The sequence below is a fragment of the Barbatula barbatula genome (genome assembly GCF_947034865.1).
Source record: "Barbatula barbatula genome assembly, chromosome: 25".
In the NCBI taxonomy this organism is placed as follows: domain Eukaryota; kingdom Metazoa; phylum Chordata; class Actinopteri; order Cypriniformes; family Nemacheilidae; genus Barbatula; species Barbatula barbatula.
Window position 1 is genome coordinate 14,905,909 of NC_136788.1, and position 17,658 is coordinate 14,923,566.

General features: G+C 41.0%; 1 protein-coding gene across 1 annotated transcript in view; it reads right to left on the reverse strand.

The window, feature by feature from the left end:
- Positions 1–926: 926 nt before the first annotated feature.
- Positions 927–17,658, reverse strand: part of LOC306890919 (uncharacterized protein) — a 32,256-nt gene continuing 15,524 nt past the window's right edge. Inside the window, exons 11-17 of the mRNA XM_079450934.1 lie at positions 16,449–16,568; positions 14,379–14,618; positions 12,866–13,564; positions 7,823–8,521; positions 5,354–5,998; positions 2,138–2,308; positions 927–1,963 (exon numbers count right to left, since the gene is read on the reverse strand). Of these exons, the coding sequence (XP_079307060.1) occupies positions 1,713–1,963; positions 2,138–2,308; positions 5,354–5,998; positions 7,823–8,521; positions 12,866–13,564; positions 14,379–14,618; positions 16,449–16,568 (2,825 nt within the window). The 3' untranslated portion in view covers positions 927–1,712. The remainder of the gene's footprint in view (positions 1,964–2,137; positions 2,309–5,353; positions 5,999–7,822; positions 8,522–12,865; positions 13,565–14,378; positions 14,619–16,448; positions 16,569–17,658) is intronic.

A 17,658-nucleotide genomic window follows, 5' to 3' on the forward strand; every position in this document is an offset into this window, starting at 1 on the left:
TAAAAAGCTAACTTTGGAATCACATGAATGAGATCAAACATAATGTATTTCATGTTTACGCATTTATAAGTAGCCTCAACGCATGATAATGCAGTTTTTATTGTGCTTAATGTCTAGCTATTTTAACTGGCATACTGAAATTTCACAATTCAGTTCCACTCTTTAGTTTTTACTTTCATATGGCGAAACCGCTTTTTATCTGCTGCACTGTTTGCATTAGGTTGTGAATATGCCGATTGAAACCGAAAATTCAAAAGTGTCAATGTACGTGTCGTTCAAGCATGTACAATTTTAAAGTATAAAGCCACAACTTATAGTCTTTTCACGTATTCATTTGCATTACCAGATGACTTCCGATTAAAATAAAAATGCTTAAGTCCATTTCACTTGTCTTGAGTAATTTTAGTAGTCTACTTTAGTTCAGTTACACAAAACCAGGGCGAAAATAGAACAAGCTGCTTCATGTTTGCCTAAAGTGCATTTGCAAAAGTTTGTGAATAACATGTGACAGAAGAGCGAAAATCAAGATAATAATGAATGTAACAATAAAACGTAACATTTCTAATGAAGAGTTCCAAAGTTTAACAATCATTTAGTTTATCACTGTATATAAAGTTAAAGTCCAGTAATAAAGTCAACACACAAGGAATAAATGCAAGAGAGTGAAAGAAAGCCACTTGGTAAACATTAACATCTCGGTTACGTATTTAACCTCCGTTCATTCACCTTTGGTCCTTAGGAGCCTGAGAATCGTGTCTCAAGTGCTTCAGTGAGCATTAAAGACACAACGTCTCGTTCCATCCATCAGGGACATACGTAACCGAGATGTTCCCTTTCGGTCGGTCTCTCGACATTGTGTCGTCAGAATGGAGTTCCTATGAAAACGCCATGATGCTGTGCCGCGTCACAATTTGACACAACAAGATGGTGAATAAATGATTTTATTAATGACACAAATGAGGTTTGAGTTTGACCCAAAAACAGTGTTTGGCTGAAAAACTGTTAAATGTTAAAACATTTATAATTGTTTAAAAAATGCCTGTCAGTAAAATATACACATACTGTACATGTATCTGCATACATACATTGAAAGTGCTTATCGTGTTATGACGTAAGTTAATAAAAGAACACAGGTGAAAGTTCATTATCTGTTATTATATAAAATCAAGTTAAAAAAAACACCTTGCAAGCAAACAATACAATGAATGCAAAAGAGTAAAGCAAAGCCTTTCATCAACTACTTTAGTTAGGAATGTGAATATTCTTTCTAAGCATAATACAAGTGAGTATCAAGTGTTAAAAATATTTAGAAATATAAAAAATATATAATCCATATATTCTTGATCATTATGGCTGAACTGAACAATTTCTTGAAGAATTTCTGATTGAGATCAGAACATAAAAATATTTGTCATTATTATATTTACATGATAAAACATGACACGTAATGCCAGTTACTGTACAAAATGTCAACAATGTCATCGGTGTAAATGACCTCGATCACAAACTGTATTTCCTGCTCTGTGTAACTGTGGTTTAGTGATGTTAGATACATGTATCAGTTCAACTATTATTGGAATAAAAGGTCGTAGTTTGGTTTGAATTTATTAAATAGATGGAAAATTCTGTCCGAGAATTTGTGTTGAGTCAGATACAAGTGATTTCATTCATTGGTTTTCTTTAGGAAAAATAACATTACATTGTTTTTTTTCTTATTTATTCTGTTTGCCTCTTAATAATTTTAAGATCGTGGATGTTTTCTTGGTTGTTTTGATTTGTGAATGTTCCACAGACTGAGGAGTGAAGGGTACAGATCCATCTAGAAAATTGGAAGATAAATCTTTGGAGTCACTGGAGCGTGAAGATGAAACAATTGAGATGTTGTCTGCACCCGATCGAGATCTGAATGAACCATAAGCAGAACTTCCCAGAGAGACTGAATCAGACATCTCATCTTCACTCCCTGAAAACAATGAAGATATTCACTAAATGTTTTTATGCACCTGAATAGTATACAGCAGTTACACTGCAAGACTGTGACACTTTTTTCTTACATTGCAATAAATAATTAAAATGTAAAAATTAAGTTTAAATATTTAAATTTATTTTTGGGGCACTGTCAAATAAAGATACATACTCAATGGTTGTTGTAATTTCTTGTTGTATGATCCATCAGCAAATAAGATAGGAAGTTCTTTAGAGTGTGATGATGCAAAAACTGAGCTGTTGTCTGCACCTGATAGAGATCTGAATGATCCATAAGCAGAACTTCCCAGAGAGACTGAATCAAACATCTCATCTTCACTCCCTGAAAACAATGATAAAAAGATTGTATCTAAAGGATTTGATCATAGAGAATAAGAGAACATGCTAGAAAGTGGCGAGGGTTTTACATGCAATAAATGCAGGGAAATAGCTAGGCTGACATAGAAGATCTCAGAATTAGAGTCTCGCATCCGATCTTTATCTGAGTGTAAGAGTGTAAGGGGCATAGAAAACACTTTGGATGCAAGCAGCGTTACGTTGAAGATCCCCGCAGCTGGGAAACTTTGTGACTGAGACGACGTAGTCGCAGGTCAAAACATCACTCAACCGTTCCGATTACAGTCTCCAACAGGTTTGTCCCACTCAGTGTCGCACCAACTGAGAAACCTGCTGAAAGTCCCTTATGATCGGTGATTCTATTGTTCAGAACGTTAACATAGAGGCACCAGCCACCATAGTCAAATGTTTACCGGGAGCCAGAGCGCCTGACATCAAGTCAAATTTAAATGTGCTGGCTAAGGCTAATCGTAAATTCAGTAAGATTGTTATTCACGTCGACACAAATGATGTTGGACTCCGTCAATCGGAGATCACGAAAGATAATATTAAAGAGGTGTGTGAGCTCACAAGCATGATGTCAGACACTGTAATATTCTCTGGCCCCCTCCCTGCTTACCTTGGTGTTGAGATACATAGCAGATTATCATCACTAAATGGCTGGTTGTCTAAGTGGTGCCTGCAGAATGATTTAGTTTTTATAAATAACTGGAAGGGTTTTGAGGGCAGACCTGGCCTGTTGAAAAGTGATGGTCTCCACCCCTCCTGGGCTGGTGCTTTTCTCCTGTCTAGAAATCGGGCACATAGACTTGACTCACTGGGGCCCAGGTCAGGGAGCAGACAGAATGGCATAACCAGCGGTCTGCTTGTCGTCTCACGTCGCAGAATACACATAATGCACAACATGCGATAATACTTTCTCCCAAACATCATAAAATAGAGACTGTGCCTGTCCCCCGCATTAGCAAACATAAAATAATGCGTAAACCTCTCAAAGGTAATTTAATTAACGTTAAACTAAATAAAAATGTACAGAATACAGATAATCAACTGTTACGACTCGGATTGCTAAATATTACATCTCTCTCTAATAAAGCACTTTTTGTTAATGATATGATAACAGATCATAAAATAGACTTGCTCTGTCTGACAGAAACATGGCTAAAGCCAGATGATTATATTACTTTAAATGAGTCTGTCCCCCAAGATTATTATTAAAAACATGAGCCTCACCTAAAAGCCAGAAGCCGAGGTGTTGCTGCACTTTACCGTAACTCTTTTAGGATTTACCAGAAGTCTAATCCTAAATACAATTCTTTTGAAGTCATGGTACTTCATGTACTTCAGATTAAGCATCTTTAAGGCCTTCAGGGCACCACACAGATTTTATTAAAGAATTTGCTGGGTTCTTATAGGAACTAGTACTGGCCACAGACAGAGTCCTTGTTGTTGGAGACTTTAACATGTAGATAAAGATACAGATGCTTTAGGAATGTTAAAGACACTCTTAACTCTTAACCTAATTTTAATACTATAACTCCTGATCCGATTGACTGTACTCACAGTTTAGGGACACTGGAAGTAAAAAGAACATTTCACTATATATTTATGATTCACTCACTCATCTGTGATTCTGCTTTCTTGTCGTCTGAAAGTGAAAGTGAAAGTGAAAGTGAAAGTGAAAGCAGCCGTTGTTTTGTGTCACGGTCTCTTCTATCTTCTCCAGCAGATGTTTGATCTGAGTGTCATCAGTTCTGTTCTTATTGTTGAGAACATGATATCTGTTCCCACATTTCTCCACCAGCCACTGGAGATCCTCTCCTTCACTCTCAATGTGTTGCTCTATAGATGTGTCTCCTAGAAAGTCTCCATACGTGAAGAGCACTATAGTGTGACTCCAGACTCTCTCACCGAGAAGATCCACATAACCCTGAAATACTTTTCTCTCGTCCTCTTTGAATATAATGTCTGCACATATAGCCAGTAGAACAAGATGAGGTCCTGGAGGACACAGAGACACACTGAGAGAAATCTCTTGTTTCAGTAACTCTGGGTTCTGATCTACAGGTATTCTCCTCCACCATCCTGGAGCTTCTAGGGCAGTCGTGGCCTAATGGTTAGAGAGTCGGACTCATGACCAGAAGGTTGCCAGTTCGATCCTCAGGGCCGGCAGGTAACGACTGAGGTGCCCTTGAGCAAGGCACCTTACCCCTACTTGCTCCCCGGGCGCTGCAGTGATAGCTGCCCACTGCTCCGGGTGTACGTGTGTTCACCACTTGCTGTGCGTGTGTTCACTACTCTCTGGATGGGTTAAATGCAGAGGGCAAATTTCAGGTATGGTTCTCCATAACTGACAAATAGGTCACTTTCACTTTCACTTTCACTTTCAACTCCATGGGCGTTAGACAACATGTCTCAGGACCCACTCACCTTCGTAATCATACTTTATTTTCTACAATCTGCCTGAAATGTCTCAAATCTCTAGCATGAGTAATAACGTTGAAGATCTTGACTTTACCATTGAAAATTTGAATGCAACCTTCTCGGAAATCCTAGACAAAGTTGCTTCTCTGCACTTAAAGAAGATTAAAAACAGCCCGACACCGTGGAATAATAAACACACTCCGGCTCCAAAGAAAGCGGCACAAAAATGGAGCGCAACTTTTAAGAAAACTAAATTAGAGGTATTTCGTACAGCATGGAAGAATAGCTTTTCGAAATTACAGGAAAGCCCAAAACGTCTAGATCCGCCTAATAGTCATCACTGATAGAAGAAAACCAGCACAACTGTCAAAATGTCAAAATATTTTAGACTTTTAGGACACGTTTTGTCAAACCAATAACACAACAGTTTGTATACAACTTTTTCTCTAAACTTATTTTGTTATAACACACTGACTTTCAATTTTTGCTCACTATTTTGAAACCCCTAATTTTAATACTATAACTCCTGATCCGATTGACTGTACTCACAGTTTAGGGACACTGGAAGTAAAAAGAACATTTCACTATATATTTATGATTCACTCACTCATCTGTGATTCTGCTTTCTTGTCGTCTGCTCTTCTTTTCTCCTCCACCTTCTGTAAAACTTCAAAATGGCAGCCGTTGTTTTGTGTCACGGTCTCTTCTATCTTCTCCAGCAGATGTTTGATCTGAGTGTCATCACTTCTGTTCTTATTGTTGAGAACATGATATCTGTTCCCACATTTCTCCACTAGCCACTGGAGATCCTCTCCTTCACTCTCAATGTGTTGCTCTATAGATGTGTCTCCTAGAAAGTCTCCATACGTGAAGAGCACTATAGTGTGACTCCAGACTCTCTCACCGAGAAGATCCACATAACCCTGAAATACTTTTCTCTCTTCCTCTTTGAATATAATGTCTGCACGTATAACCAGTAGAACAACATGAGGTCCTGGAGGACACAGAGACACACTGAGAGAAATCTCTTGTTTCAGTAACTCAGAGCTCTGATCTACAGGTATAGTCCTCCACCATCCTGGAGCTTCTATGACAGTGATGTGTCTGTCTGCTCCTTCTCTCTGTCTCTTCACACACTGAGCAGTTGTCTTCAGGTCAAACTCTTCTCTGTTCAGGATGATGTTTCTAGCTGAACTCTTCCCAGCTCCTCTATACCCCATCAACACAATCCTCAACTCTGAGAGCTTCTCACCTGTAACAAACACACAAAACATGTGAAATATGAATAACCATAAACTTTACAGTGGAGATTATCATACGTTTGAACAGACAGTACATGTACAACAAGGTAAAACATCAATGTTTATAAAAGCATAATTTTAACAAAATTCAAACGTCATCTTGACTAATACATTTAATATTTGTAAAAAAAAATCACATTTGTTATTGTTTATGTATATTAGGGTGTTTTACATTACATTGTATTTTGTTAAGTATTACTGTTATGTATTACTGTGTTTCTGGTGGTGTTTTGTATTTGTCTATGGCATTGTGCACCATCTCTGAGTATTAGAGAGTTTAAAAGAAACGCCACTTGTGAGGATCTTTGATTCATTATATGATCGTCTATTTTACCCGTTCTATTATAGTGGTTAACTGTACATTAAATTGTGAAAAAGGGCAGATTTTATTGTGTCTATGCAGATATATTTACATTATATTAGTTAATGAAATATACACTTACTGTATAAGAATAATAAAACACACAAGAATTTAAATGCCATTTCAGGACACCAAAACTTTATCACCATTTTCTTTAGTCTTTAAAAGGTTTTACGTGTTTAATGCCTTTTATTCAGAATTATTCTGCCAAACACAGCTGTCAGTTTTAATATTAAATTCCAGTGTATATTCTTATACCCTTACAACTCATGACAACACTGCATTTATATATGAGCAGCAAAAATATTCTTCAATCAACCCGTAATAAACTTGAGACCTACTGTACCTGTGATCTATTGAGATACAACTAAAAAAACATCATCATTAAACCCAGTTATTACACGGCTCTCTGGAACACTGTATTATGATCAGATGTAAACTATTCTAGTAGACATGAATAGAGTCTGTAATAACAGACATAATGAACAAGCCCATAGGCAGGGGGGGTTCGGATGGTTCGAACGAACCCCCCCCTCACTGCCAAAGGTCCAGAATTTAAGTCGTTTTTTTTCATGTGATTATTGTCATCATTGTTTTAATCAACGCTTGTGACAAATTTCTGCGTTGCTGTTTCAAATTAATATGTTTATTGTTGCAGGGCGCGTGTGTGTATGTGTGTGCGCGCGTGCAGACAGAGAGGCAAGGCATTGCCCTAAGAACAATGCGTGTTCACACCAAACGCGAATGAAGCGTTAAGCGCGAGTGATTTACATGTTAAGTCAATGCAAAGACGCTCACGCGAATCGTGCGACTTAAAAAATTTGAACTTTGGCGAAAATTCGTGCCGCGTTAACCAATCAGGAGCTTGCTCTAGTAGGGCCGTGAGCTAGCGTCAGAAGCCCCTCCCATGACGCGAATTCGCGTCGGTAAAATTTCATTTTTTAAATATAGGCCTACAGTTTCACTTATATCATGTCTATATTTGATGATAAATATTGGCTTTCAGACCCAAATTGGGTCTGAATCTATTCTGTTGTTAGTGTGGTCTTTAAAATTATGAACTGTGTATGGACTGACAAAAGTGTTATATGAGGAAGCAATTTGACAACAATGCAATAAATATTTTAGGTGCATCAAAAAGCGTGCTGGTTCAGATACCAGCAGACAAGCTAATCCATCAGAAATTAGTGCATAAAAGGTCACCAAAATTAAGTATTTGAACCTCATAAATAAATACAAAAGGAGGAGAAAAACTGCAAAAAGGTCCAGTTTTTAAAAAAAAACCCTCCCCTTTCAATAGGCTGGCTACGGACCTGATGAAGTCTAACAGCACGACTGTAAGTGTGAGATTGTTTTCATGTTCAGTCCACTGAATGTTCTCAGTGTTTAGATCAGTACTGTGATGTTTACTCACTCATCTGTGATCTAATCATCTCTCTCTGTTTCTTCATCCTCTTCATTCGTTCTTCTGCTCTCTCTTCTTCTTCTCTTCTTCTCTCCTCCAGCTCCTGTAAAATCTTTCTGTCTACTTCAAAATGGCAGCCGTTGTTTTGTGTCACGGTCTCTTCTATCTTCTCCAGCAGATGTTTGATCTGAGTGTCATCACTTCTGTTCTTATTGTTGAGAACATGATATCTGTTCCCACATTTCTCCACCAGCCACTGGAGATCCTCTCCTTCTCTCTCAATGTGTTGCTCTATAGATGTGTCTCCTAGAAAGTCTCCATATGTGAAGAGCACTATAGTGTGACTCCAGACTCTCTCACCGAGAAGATCCACATAACCCTGAAATACTTTTCTCTCGTCCTCTTTGAATTTAATGTCTGCACGTATAACCAGTAGAACAACATGAGGTCCTGGAGGACACAGAGACACACTGAGAGAAATCTCTTGTTTCAGTAACTCAGAGCTCTGATCTACAAGTATTCTCCTCCACCATCCTGGAGCTTCTATGACAGTGATGTGTCTGTCTGCTACTTGTCTCTGTCTCTTCACACACTGAGCAGTTGTCTTCAGGTCAAACTCTTCTCTGTTCAGGATGATGTTTCCAGCTGAGCTCATCCCAGCTCCTCTATACCCCATCAACACAATCCTCAACTCTGAGAGCTTCTCACCTGTAACAAACACACAAAACATACTTGAATGTTAAAGGTATGAAGTGCCGTATATTTTCTACCATGACACATGTACATTTAACTATACTTTATTGTACTTTAAACATATAAGTCACATTCAAATTTACAGTGAAAAACACATTTGACATTCTTAAAAATTCTGTTTCTTGCATTGTTTATCAGATATGTATATCATGGTGTTTAATATTACACGTTGTGTTACTTCAGTGTGTCATGTTACTCTGATGGTGTTGGTGTTTGTATGTATGACCACTTCATAAGATGTAAACACTGTTACAGACACATTCGCGGTTTCAGTTTATTTGTTTATTATTATAAATCTTACATTCATAAATAACTGTTAAAAATATTTTCTAACATTTTGATTTGGTTTTAAGTGATCTGTTGGTTGTGTTTTGTCAAACGCATGTGTAGTGTTAAACAACTGGAACAGGAAGTTCTTCTGGACCAGTATTGTTAATGTTATCCAAAGTGGTCTAAATTAATGTGGCGAGCAGGGTGGGGCGAGAGCCGTGTGGGACGGGCATCGACTGTGCGTGCACCGGTCTCGCATCTCTCACGGAGAAGCTTCGGGAGCATAAAAGGACGAGCGATAGTCCCACCAGCGTGTCCTAGGTCTTCCCCGGGGTCTCCTCCCGGTCGGACGGGTCCGGAGCACCTTCCGGGGAAGTAACAGATGCCCAAGCCACCTCAGCTGACCCCTCTCAATGTGGAGGAGCAGCGGCTCTACTCCGAGCTCCTCCCGTGTGACCGAGCTTCTCACCCTATCTCTAAGGGATCGCCCAGCCACCCTGCAGAGGAAGCTCATTTCAGCCGCCTGTATCCGGGATCTTGTCCTTTCGGTCATGACCCAAAGCTCATGACCATAGGTGAGAGTAGGAACGTAGATTGACCGGTAAATTGAGAGCTTCGCCTTGCGGCTCAGCTCTTTCTTCACCACGACGGACCGGTACATCGACCGCATTACTGCAGAAGCTGCACCGATCCGTCTGTCAATCTCCCGTTCCATCCTTCCCTCACTCCTGAACAAGACTTGGAGGTACTGATTTTCATTCCAGCCGCTTCACACTCTGCTGTAACCGTCCCAGTGCATGCTGAAGGTCCTGGTTTGAAGGGGCCAACACGACAACATCATCCGCAAATTGCAGAGACGAGATCGTGTCGTCCCCAAACCTGACACCCTCCGGCCCCTGGCTGCGCCTAGAAATTCTGTCCATAAAAATTATGAACAGAACCGGTGACAAAGGGCAGCCCTGCTGGAGTCCGACATGCACTGGGAACAAGTCTGACTTACTGCCGGCAATGCAAACTAAGCTCCTGCTTCGGCCGTACAGGGACTTGGCAGCCCTTAGTAAAGGACCACAGACCCCATACTCCCGAAGCACCCTCCACAGGATGCCACGAGGGACACAGTTGAATGCCTTCTCAAAATCCACAAAACACATGTGGATTGGTTGAGCAAACTCCCATGAACCCTCCAGCACCCTGTAGAGGGTGTAGAGCTTGTCCAGCGTTCCACGGCCTGGACGAAAACCACACTGTTCCTCCTGAATCCGAGGTTCTACTATCGGCCGTATTCTCCTCTCCAGTACCCTGGCATAGACTTTCCCGGGAAGGCTAAGAAGTGTGATCCCCCTGTAGTTGGAACACACCCTCCGGCCCCCCTTCTTAAAAAGAGGGACCACCGCCCCGGTCTGCCATCCCAGAGGCACTGTCCCCGACCGCCACGCGATGCTGCAGAGGCGTGTCAGCCAAGACAGCCCCACAACATCCAGAGACTTGAGGTACTCAGGGCGAATCTCATCCACCCCCGGTGCCTTGCCACTGAGGAGTTTCTTGACTACCTCAGTGACTTCGGCTTGGGTGATGGACGAGTCCACCTCTGAGCCCTCAGCTTCTGCTTCCTCAATGGAGGACGTGACGGTGGGATTGATGAGTCTGAAGTACTCCTTCCACCATCCGACGACATCCCCAGTTGAGGTCAACAGCCTCCCACCTCCACTGTAAACAGCGTTGTTAGGGCACTGTTTCCCTCTCCTGAGGCGCCGGACGGTTTGCCAGAATCTCTTCGAGGCCAGTCGATAGTCCTTCTCCATGGCCTCACCAAACTCCTCCCAGGCCCGAGTTTTTGCCTCCACAACCACCCGGGCAGCAGTCCGCTTGGCCTGCTGGTACCTGTCAGCTGCCTCAGGAGTCCCACAAGCCAACCAGGCCCGATAAGACTCCTTCTTCAGCTTGACGGTTTCCCTTACTTCCGGTGTCCACCACCGGGTTCGGGGATTCCCGCCTCGACAGGCACCGGAGACCTTACAGCCACAGCTCCGAGTGGCCGCTTCGACAATGGAGGCGGAGAACATGGTCCACTCGGACTCAATGTCTCTAGCCTCCCTCGGGATCTGGTTGAAGCTCTGCCGGAGGTGGGAGTTCAAGATCTCTCTGACAGGAGACTCGGCCAGGCGTTCCCAGCAGACCCTTACAGTACGTTTGGGTCTGCCGAGTCTGTCCAGCTTCCTCTCCTGCCATCGGATCCAACTCACCACCAGGTGGTGATCAGTTGACAGCTCCGCCACTCTCTTAACGCGAGTGTCCAAAACATATGGTCGCAGGTCAGATGAAACGACCCCAAAGTCGATCATTGACCTGCGGCCTAGGGTGTCCTGGTGCCACGTGCACTGATGGACACCCTTATGCTTGAACATGGTGTTCGTTAAAGACAAACTGTGACTATATGGGCGTTGAAGTCCCCCAGTAGGACGACGGAGTCCCCAGTCGGAGTACTACCAGCACCCCTCCCAGAGATTCCAAGAAGGTCGGGTACTCTGCACTGCCATTCGGCCCGTAGGCACAAACAACAATGAGAGACCTCACCCTGACCCGTAGGCGCAGGGAAACAACCCTCTTGTTCACCGGGGTAAACTCCAACACATGGCGGGAGAGCTGCGGGGCGTTAAGCAGACCCACACCAGCCCGCCGCCTCTCCCCATGGGCAACTCCAGAGTGATGAAGTGTCCATCCTCTCTCGAGGAGTGTGGTTCCAGAGCCCAAGCCATGCGTAGAGGTGATCCCGACTATCTCTAGTCGGAACCTCTCAACCTCACACACCATCTCAGGCTCCTTCCCCGCCAGCGAGGTGACGTTCCATGTCCCTAGAGCTAGCTTCCATGTCCAGGGATCGGGCTGTCGAGACACTCTCCTCCGACTGCCGCCCGATCCACTACGCACCGACCCCCTATGGTCCCTCCCGCACGTGGTGAGCCCACGGGAAGGGGCCCCACGTCGCTCCTTCGGGCTGAGCCCGGCCGGACCCCGTGGGGAAAGGCCCGGCCACCAGGCGCTCGCATACGAGCACCGACCCCGGGCCTGGCTCCAGGGTGGTGCCCCGGTTGCGCCATACCGGGCGACGTCACGGTCCTTGAGTTCTTTTTCATCATATGGGGTTTTTGAACCACTCTTAGTCTGACTCGTCGCCTAGGACCTTTTTGCCTTGGGAGACCCTACCAGGGGCATATAGCCCCCGACAACATAGCTCCTAGGGTCACTCGGGTACTCAAACCCCTCCACCACGTTAAGGTGCCGGTTCAAGGAAGGGTTTTGTTTATTTTATTAAAATAATTTAAAGTTCGCCGGTTCCTGCCTCCTTCCTTCCTTTTATGGATCTTTGTTACAATTAATATTTGGAAAGGTCTATAGAAAGCCCATCGAACTGAACTTTGATTCATTATGTAACTGTCCGTTCTACCACCTGTATTATAGTGGTGTTCTGTAGATTAAGGTTAACAGAAGAATCATGTATGACAAGGCTTCAATATTAACATTATATCAGTAAATTAAATATACAATTTAGAACGATAACATAAACAATCATTCAAATGCCACTGTCGTAATGTTTAAACATTCCTTAGTTTTACATTTTGTTTTTCATTTTTATGTCTTTCTTTCAGAATTATTCAGACAAACACTACAGTCAGTTAATTTAAAAGTTGAATTTTTTATCGTAATTATACGTTCTGTATTCTTAGATGGAAGAAACTGTGTATTACGCTGGGAAATATCCAGTCAGCCTTCAGGGGGCTAAGACACTTCAATCCCATGTTGGGCTCCCAACTCTGTTCTCTGATAATTTGACAAAAAAAACGCTGATTGTACATGAAAATAATATCACACACAATTCAGCTGTTATACTCTGTACCAGCAGAGCTGTGATTCAACCGCAATAACAGACATGATGAAGTCTAACAGCACGACTGTAAGTGTGAGATTGTTTTCATGTTCAGTCCACTGAATGTTCTCAGTGTTTAGATCAGTACTGTGATGTTTACTCACTCATCTGTGATCTGATCATCTCTCTCTGTTTCTTCATCCTCTTCATTCGTTCTTCTGCTCTCTCTTCTTCTTCTCTTCTTCTCTCCTCCAGCTCCTGTAAAATCTTTCTGTCTATTTCAAAATGGCAGCCGTTGTTTTGTGTCACTGTCTCTTCTATCTTCTCCAGCAGATGTTTGAACTGAGTGTCATTACTTCTGTTCTTATTGTTGAGAACATGATATCTGTTCCCACATTTCTCCACCAGCCACTGGAGATCCTCTCCTTCTCTCTCAATGTGTTGCTCTATAGATGTGTCTCCTAGAAAGTCTCCATGAGTGAAGAGCACTATAGTGTGACTCCAGACTCTCTCACCGAGAAGATCCACATAACCCTGAAATACTTTTCTCTCTTCCTCTTTGAATATAATGTCTGCACGTATAACCAGTAGAACAACATGAGGTCCTGGAGGACACAGAGACACACTGAGAGAAATCTCTTGTTTCAGTAACTCAGGGCTCTGATCTACAGGTATAGTACTCCACCATCCTGGAGCTTCTATGACAGTGATGTGTCTGTCTGCTCCTTCTCTCTGTCTCTTCACACACTGAGCAGTTGTCTTCAGGTCAAACTCTTCTCTGTTCAGGATGATGTTTCCTGCTGAACTCATCCCAGCTCCTCTATACCCCATCAACACAATCCTCAACTCTGAGAGCTTCTCACCTGTAACAAACACACAAAACACACTTATCCAAAACTATACTGCACTAAAAAAAAATGTCCGTTAATCTGTTCTAACTAAATGTAATAAAACCTCAAAGTAACAATGATATTTAATTATTCAGGCAATAATAAAGCAGTAATAAACACAACACAGTCTTGGGGTTTGATTTAGTTTAAACTACAGGGAACATCATCATCTCATCTCATCGCATTACTCATATCAACTCAAATAAAGAATCTTTTTGTAAACTCTTAAAAATAAAGGTGCTTATAAGATTATTCACAGCGATGCCATAGAAGAACCATTCAGTCAAAGGTTATTTAAAGAACCACCTCTTTCTAATCTTTGAATAATCTGAAGAAACTTTGTTCGCCACAAAGAACCTTTTATAAAACCTAAATGTTCTTCGGATGTTAAAGGTTATTTTTGGCATCGTGAAGCACATTTGTATTTAAGAGTGTATACAACAGAAAATCTAAAAGAAATAAATCCTGTTCCTACATGTGAAATGTCAAAGACAAATCGTGGTAGAACTGAATAAGATGAACATGTCAATATTAAACTCAGTTATGAAACAATCATTGATACAGTATTTATGGTTCATATTTAAACATGATTTATTTACAGAAAAGCAAAGCTGTGACCTGAAGCTAATACTTGTGTCACCGCAGCACTCACACAGATCATTACAGTGAGAAAGCAAATCATTTCACTTCTGTGTTTCATCAAAGTTTTGAGTTTTGTCAAGTTTTAATCTTTGCTTGTATTATATTATGAGTAAAAATTAAATTGGTTTTAAAAGATATTGCTTACTTGACATGTTTCCCAGGAGAAGTTTCAGAGTAAACTTAGATCCAGAGTCTCTAGTTTTTACTTTCAGTTGTTCAGTTATATAAAACAAGGAAGCATATCTACATAACAGGTGCGCAGAAGGGTGCGTCTGAACATAATAGAAAAATGTTGTCCAGTCTTGCCAGTATTTTTGCATTCTCCTGTTTTTCTTCTGAAGTGTTCTGAAATAAATACCTCTGTTTTTGCATCTCTGATCCGTGCCTCAGGATAGATGAATGCTTACGCATTGCAAGTTTGATCTCATATCAAATCAATTTAAAAGCTTTAACTTTCTGTTCTTCATTGACATTATGTCAGGGTTCTGCCACTGGGTGTCAGGTTTTTCTAGTCTTGGGGCAGGATCTTGACAGTACCAGATCTCGTTCTCTCATTAGCTTCCCTTTAGTGTTTCAGTCCCCACACCTGCCTTGTATTAATTATCCTTGTTAGTCTCCATGTTTAGCTGATAGCAATGAAATAAAAGTAAATAGCATCGGCCTAAATAGCAATATTTATTTCAATGCAGAGACAGGTTATTTATATGAAGTAAAAGTTGAATGAATACAAAAGTTGATAAATGAGCAAAAGATATAAGGCACAGCCAGACATTTAACAAAATAACATACATGAATCAGTTCAAGGCCATTTGTGTTGTTTTTATTGCACAGTACTGTCTAATTCTTTGTACTGTTTAAATATAATTGTACAGTAATACATATATATATATATATATATTTCAATATCTTCATGGAATTACAAATGTTAAAAAAGATGCAAGAATCAAAGTAATTTAAAGTTTGTGATTTACAGAAGATAAGGCAGTGACTCAGACTCATGTTGTCTGCTGATCTTGTGTGTTTATGGATCATATTTGAGTTGCTGATGTCAGTCAGGATGTTCAGAGCTCTTCTGAATGATGGTGATCCCATCCATATCTAACTCCACTGAATGAACACTGAATAGACCAATGCTCTGAGATAACAAAACAGGACCAACAACGCTACATTAAATACATTACATTTCTCTAAACCACACTCGCTCAATTTTAGATCACATGAAGGGAAAACCCTATTATAATCTATATAATCGAGAAGTAATGTTATGTGATGTAGTATGGACAGATTTTTGCTGGAAAAATCTATTTGTAATTTCTTGTTTTTTAATGGAATAAATACAAATGTATATTCTGCTTTGTTTGCCTGTAAAGTAATGTGCATTTATTTGTGATAAAAAGTAGTTCCATTAATATTCTGAAGGAATCAAAATGAAGGATCAGTCGCTCACCTCATACATGCAGAAGATTTCGTGCTAAACGCGTCTTTCCGGTGTAAACCAGAAGAAGATGCTGCTGCAGGACAGACAGAAAGTCTTGAGAGAGAGAGAGCTGTTCTACTTCAACTCTCAGAGGCAACCGAGCTGCAGATCGAGCGACCTTCACTCCTCCAAATAAACCGCCAACCTGATCTTGCCATCCACCACCTACATCACAGAACAGAAAGACTTTTCCAACAACTTCTATTGGTTTAAGGGGTCATGTGGGGTTAATACGTGTTTTTCCGCGTCTTTGTTGTATTATAAGTTGCCCATGCATGTATTAGACACAGAAAAAACACAAAAATTAAAGTGTCGGAACAAAATATGCATTCAATCTAAAAGCGAATGCTCACCCAGACCTGCCTGAAACGTCTCGTGGAACCACACCCCCACAAATGTACGTCATTTCATTGGATGACTAAAAGACCGCCCAAATGTATACGCAAGTTAGGTGGTAAGGTAATATAGGTAAATAGGTGGTAATCACTTATTGTATTATTGCTCCTGTACGACATATCAGTTATTGCTCCCTGTACTATTTGTAAGTCGCTTTGGATAAAAGTGTCCGCTAACATGCACGGTATGTGGAAAATACAGTGTTTTTTAACCTTGCATTACATCTATAACAAGTGATAATATTCATTTTAGCCGTGTCATATCATATGTGGTCAGGCTAATGTTTAAACCTTGAGGTAACCAACATCACATGCTCAAATATCCTCACGCAGTATCTCATACCAGTGGTAAGTATTTGCTCCAGATAAAGCACATCATGAATGAGAGATATTGTGTCGTAGCTCCGTCCCGTACATCTGTATACTGCAGCAAGAGCTGCTCCTGCCAAGATGCTACTGGTCCCTACAAACACACAAATTCAAACACAGATCATTGAAAATTATATCCAATAATGCAGCTCTGGGTTTGCACTTAGCGGGAACGGATGAGGAACGAGACCAGATCCATGTGGCAGTGTAGACCAGCTGCGCAGCTCCAGTCCTCCACCCCAGCGCTGTAACAGCTGATCTTTCAGTGAGAGAGGAGACGACACACACACCACATCACTGCACACACACACTGCTTTCAGCAGAGCACCTACAACACAAACATGGGATTATGGATAAACAACAACTCTTGTACTCATGCATTTAATTCCTAAACAACACATCATCTCACCTGGAGCATGTGGTTGGCAGTAGTCTTCCAATGTCTAGCTATTTTAACAGACATATTGAAATTACACAAATCAGTTTCACTCTTTAGTTTTTACTTTCATATGGGGAAACCCAAAACAAGGACGCAAACACGCTGAGACGCTTTTTATCTGCTGAACTGTTTGCATTAGGTTGTGAATATGCCGATTGAAACCGAAAATTCAAAAGTGTCAATGTACTTTCAAGCATGAACAATTTTAAAGTATAAAGCCACAACTTATAGTCTTTTCACATATTCGTTTGCATTACCAGATGACTTCCGATTAAAATAAAAATGCTTAAGTCCATTTCACTTGTCTTGAGTAATTTTAGTAGTCTACTTTAGTTCAGTTACACAAAACCAGGGCGAAAATAGAACAAGCTGCTTCATGTTTGCCTAAAGTGCATTTGCATAAGTTTGTGAATAACATGTGACAGAAGAGCGAAAATCAAGATAATAATGAATGTAACAATAAAACGTAACATTTCTAATGAAGAGTTCCAAAGTTTAACAATCATTTAGTTTATCACTGTATATAAAGTTAAAGTCCAGTAATAAAGTCAACACACAAGGAATAAATGCAAGAGAGTGAAAGAAAGCCACTTGGTAAACATTAATGTCCGTTCATTCACCTTTTGTCATGAGGAGCCTGAGAATCATGTCTCAGTGCTTCAGTGAGCATTAAAGACACAACCCTTCCCTTTTGGTCGGTTTCTCAACGTTGTGTCGTCAGAATGGGGTTCCTATGAAAACGCCA